General features: G+C 40.8%; 1 protein-coding gene across 2 annotated transcripts in view; it reads left to right on the forward strand.

Annotated features, from left to right (window-relative positions):
* adkb (adenosine kinase b) overlaps window positions 1-2,103 on the forward strand; it is a 102,455-nt gene extending 100,352 nt beyond the window's left edge. For both annotated transcript variants that reach the window (XM_076152287.1, XM_076152288.1), the window contains exons 10-11: window positions 1,074-1,160; window positions 1,504-2,103. In XM_076152287.1, the coding sequence (XP_076008402.1) occupies window positions 1,074-1,160; window positions 1,504-1,628 (212 nt within the window). In that variant the 3' untranslated portion in view covers window positions 1,629-2,103. The remainder of the gene's footprint in view (window positions 1-1,073; window positions 1,161-1,503) is intronic.
* Window positions 2,104-5,304: the final 3,201 nt, after the last annotated feature.

Consider the following 5,304-nt stretch of genomic DNA (forward strand, 5'->3'; position numbering starts at 1 on the left):
TCCTTCACTCCAGACCATATGTGCTTTAACAAGCAATATGTGGCCGACCTTCAGTAAAGTTTACGCTCCTCCGCGTTCTGACGTTGATTTGAGCGTAATTTGATGGCGTTTATCTCCCACTTAGTGTTCCAGTCTTTACAGGAGCGATATCAGGTGTTGAGCATATGTTTGGCTGCAGGTTGTGTGTCTGTTGCCCTGCAGGATATAATTCCGAACTGTAGTCTAATTGATAAGGTGAGTGTGTTATCTGGAGCTTTGAGCTGCAGGGGGGCTCATTAAAGTACTTTTTTGTAGTATTTTGCCTTCCGCCTGTGTTTCTCAATCAGAGGTCTGTCAGCCCTCCTCGTGTTCCTTTTATCCACACGTCAGTCTTTCGTCTCCCCGCACCTTTTTGAAGGTTCCCGTCGGCACCGGAACGCTGGGAACGTTTGAAGATTGCGTGTGTGGTTTAGATTGTTCTGACATAAGTTGCTGATTTAATGTCATTCTACACCTCCAGAGTTTGTCATCTGGTAGATTTGTGTTCCTTTTCTTTTTTTCTCTCTCTCTCCCTCCTTTTAAACGGGGGGAAGCTTTCTTTGAAGCACACATGCTGTTGATAATTGAAGCAATATAATCCACTGAAGAAGACAAAGGAACCCTTGGCTTGAATGGATTCCATGTTGAACTGGAGTGACAGATCTGTTCGTGTATTGTTTCATATTTATCACAGCGCCAAAGCTTCCCAAATGTTAAGAGCGCCGTGTGAAACCTGTTGATAGTTTACTTGTAGTGCTGTCAGCCTCAGCAACGTCTTAGCTTTAGTATTACGTCCAAGGAGTTTGGTTCAATCATCTAAACTCGTGATGTTTGGTTAAGAAGAAGAAACTTGGTCCATACGGGACTCAAACCAGCGACCCTCCGGTTCCCAACCTGAGTCCAGGAACTGAGTAGAGTCACAAAGCCACGCTGGGTGGAATGATCCTAGAATGATGTTACATTGGGATCTAATACCTGAAATGCTTATCCAGAAGTTTCCAAAACTCCTGCAGAACTTTTATTATATGTCCTCTTCTTCTTCTTCCAACCCCCAGGTGATAAGGTGACCTCGTTCCCAGTATTGGACATTGACCAGGATCTGATCGTGGACACTAATGGAGCAGGAGACGCCTTTGTGGGAGGTATGACACCGACAAAAACCTCCAGAGCCATGATTCTCTACACAGCTTGATTTCTGTGTACATTCCCAATTAACCTTTGATAGCCGCCGCCTCTGTAACACAATAAAGTGTCCAGATTATATGAGCCTGACATTTAGCCTGCTGTTTTTACCCCAGATGAGCCGATCATAGCGCCACATAAAATAGTCATCACTTGAATCCTGTTGGGGATGAAACCGGCTCGTCCCCTCATTTCTAATGCCGTTTAGTCCCGGGGCTCAAAGGAGCTGCGATCATTCCCTTCAAATATTTCCGAGGCTAATGAATGTTTGCTTGGTGACCCCAACGCTTCTTTTCTACCCAGGTTTCCTCTCCGAGCTGGTCCAGCAGCACGCGTTGGAGGAGTGCATCAAGGCCGGACATTACGCAGCCAATGTCATCATCAGACGGGCCGGATGCACTTTCCCAGAGAAGCCAGACTTCCATTGATAACAACCGAAAGTGCATTTCTGTCCATTCCCACAATTCTTCTTGTCTATGTGTGTTTCAAACTGTACGTACATGTAACCGTTTACACTGACTGCATGGGGAATACTGCTGCTGCTTGAATACTTTCTCAAATCAGCCACTCTTATGTTTTCTTACCATTTAAATGCGTAAGTATTGTTACCATCTGTGCGAGTAATGTGCTTGGATCGGACACCACTGTGGGCTGTTTACCAAAAATTACCATTTGAATTGGGCACAACTGGACTTTTGTGGTGTTATTATACATAAATAAACTATTGTGAAGCGCACACTGCCAGGTACGACTGTGCCAAATACGTCTCAGTGGGAGTTTGGGAAAGGGACTGAATGATATGTTGGGTTGGGCTCCGTGTCATTGGAACGTGTGGTTTGGTGTTGGTCAAGATGAGGTCCAGGTCACCTCAGCTCCAGGTCCTGGGTCCTAACTAGGTCAGGTTTAGATCGCTAGTTCAGTGATCTGGTACAAAATATGTTGGGTTGTTCAAATCCAACCTTAATAAATATCTGAGCAAATGTTTTTTTTTGTTTCTTATTTAATCAGCGGAATACAAATCATCCAAATGGCTTTAAATTGCAAATATGTATCCAAACACAAACAAACGCAGAGAATCCTCCCGAGAATTCGCTGCAGCTCTGGTGTTTTTAACCTCTTTAACCTCATTGTTTTGGTTTGTTTCTTCTGCAAATATAAAGCAGCAGTTAGCATTCATCCATCATGAGATGACCGTGGATGTGAGTGGACGTTCGTTGTGGGTGGATAGTATGAGGTGAGGTGCAATCACATCAGACAGGAAGTGGATCAGCTGTTTATGCATCAGGGCGCAAGCGTGGTGTCAGGTTTTGCCTCCTCATAGCTAAAATTAACGAATGCAGGTTGAAGCGCTTGTAAAGCTACTACACTGCTCTAGGGTGATATGTTTAATAACTATTCATATGTATGCATAGAATAACAACAGATACGATGCTTGATAGTGAAGATAATCTATGTTTGAATAAGAATACAGCTAATTGAGTCAAGGATGTGATGAGTTCCTAACTGGATGTGTCTGAATCTCATCTCCATGGCTGCAGGAGGTCACTTCTCTCCGTTAAAGGTTTAGTGGTTTCTCTTCATGGTGTCAATAGAGGGACCTGACAATAAGGCTGATCCATCATGCCCAGCTGTGCTGTGATGGGGGGGGATCAGAGGGAAGCCCTGCCCCTCCCCCCACATTAACTACAGCCCAGCCAACAAACGTGTCGGCCCAAGTGTTTGTTGAGAGACGTCTTAGTGGTCTCATCTGTTCTACAAGTAGATCACAGGTTTATCTTCATCTAAGACGACCTGTTGGATAACGTTGACCTCCATTAAAGGTGTGACGCGTGACAAAAAGGTGGCTACTCCAAAATCAACATGTGTCATGTTAAGATGCTGTCACGCTCAAATCAATTGACTGCACCAACAAGTATAGCAAATCAATACGTAAGGTTTCAGATGCTGTTCCAGCTTTGTTTACATGGGGAATATTATAGGATAACAGACGTTTATGTTTACAATCAACAGCTGAGACGCACACAAAGATTTTATGTAATTAAGAGAGGAGGAGTTCTCTAGTTTACATGGTCAAAACAATAAAGGTTTGGGGTTTGAAATGTCAGGAGGAATCCATTTTCACACTCCCTGCACATGAGCTGTTTTGTTTAGGGCATAATTTATGCATTTATGCAAAGCGGGGGCGTCCAGGTGAAAACATTCTCCAGCCAAAATGTTATTAACAACTTTGAGATAGTTTTTTTTTTTATCAGCATTTTTAAGGTTTCACACAGATGCGCTTTGAAAAGGACCACATTTGTGATTGGGCAGGATCACACTCCATGGCAGCTGGTTCATTTGCTTCTCAAGATGACAGATGGCAAAACACAAACACAAAAAGAGGGAGCCATGATTAAGTAATGAGAATGTGGACCACAATGCAGAAACTACTCAACACACTTTTTCCTCACTTTTCCTGCTAAACTTTTGCATTAATCAATGAATGCAAGAGGTGGACAAACAAACACAACTTGCACATTTAATTTACAGTTTACAACAATTATTTGTTATGCAAGATAGCGAGCCTTCAGCGTTTAGTCTGAATGCACAACAATCTATAATTGTCTACATTTCTGATTAAAATACGCTGTTGACAAGTTAGAAGTATGAAGGGAAAAGCTTAACGCAGGGGCAATCGTCTACAAAAGCAGGTTCATGACCAGAATATCATTTCTGAATGCAGGCGAAGGAGCGACTGGGGCCCTGGCCAGTGTTTTGCCCCGCAGATGGGCAGCAGTGTTTGTGAACACCAGTGTGGCAGTTGGCAGGGATTGAGTAGGGGGATGGGCAGATTGCTATGGCACATGCTCCAATTCAAATTATCCCTGGACCCATGCAGCAGTGGAGGACCTGCTGGGGCCCAGGGTGGCACTCATTATAGGCAGACACAAGCAGGTTTGGTCAGGGGCTCCATCCTGACACCAAAGCTCACCTCATCAATCCACAACGCTCTTTATTCACACACACTGTCGCTCAAATCTACATCAGCTACATCTTTCTCTCATAAATAGTATCTAAATGAAAATATATGTAAAGAGTTCAATGAGAGGAAGATTCTGAATGGTACCAAAACAGTTATTGCTCTCTCCTCCTTAGACATGGTGAAGCTAGTTACTGGATTATGATGTTAGTGTTTCATATTCCATACTGACTGCACAGAGAAACACATGGATAGTGCAATTTAATAATACAAAGATATGGAATAAAGCAAGAATCTGTATTCTGGAATTGATCAAATATATATAAATGGTATGAATTAATAAAGAATAAAGGCAGAGTAAGACAACTCAATAACCATCATAAAATGTTTGAAATATTCATATAGATTTAAAAATTTAAACTCATAATCATATAAATGGAAATGTGAATTAATAAATGGTAAACTTATATTATAAATGAATAATATCAGCAATAACAAGTTCATATAGAAACCTATTCCCAGTATATATATGAATTTGAGTTTCTGTCCATATCATTCAATGAGATTATGACAAATGTAGAAAAATAAAAAATACATAAAATAATAAAAATTAAAGTAATATATATATATTTATTTATTTTAATTTACAAAACATTGGTCATTTAAAGAAATAATAAAAAAATAATGAAATATAATATAAATAAAATAATAGAAATTAATGTATAATAACATTGAAATATACATAAAATAATATTAAACGATGACCTTGCAGTAGGGTTAGTATTGGGAATGGGGTTGCAATAAAAAATATAAGATTACAAAATAAAACTTATAATACAATCTATCCGTCTGGCTTCATTAGTATGATTGTGCATTTGTATAGTAAAACGTTTCCATCAAAGCCCAAAGCTGCCTGCCTGTGTGTGTGACATGTTGCAGGGGGGCTTTATGATGAAAAGCTGCCCAGAGGGAATGAACGCTGATCTTGTTATGACATAAAAACATGTGGCATGTTACATGAGTGATAATGAGGCACGTTTGGATCGCAGCCCTCCTCCTGAGCCCGGACATATTGATGGAAGTAGAAGAAGAAGAAGAAGAAGAAGATGAGGAAGGAGAAAAAAAAAAAAAGAAAAGTGAAATGG

This window comes from Genypterus blacodes, unplaced genomic scaffold (assembly GCF_046128005.1).
Source record: "Genypterus blacodes isolate CSIRO-AG114 ecotype Tasmania unplaced genomic scaffold, CSIRO-AGI_Gbla_v1 ptg000055l_1, whole genome shotgun sequence".
Lineage (NCBI taxonomy): Eukaryota > Metazoa > Chordata > Actinopteri > Ophidiiformes > Ophidiidae > Genypterus > Genypterus blacodes.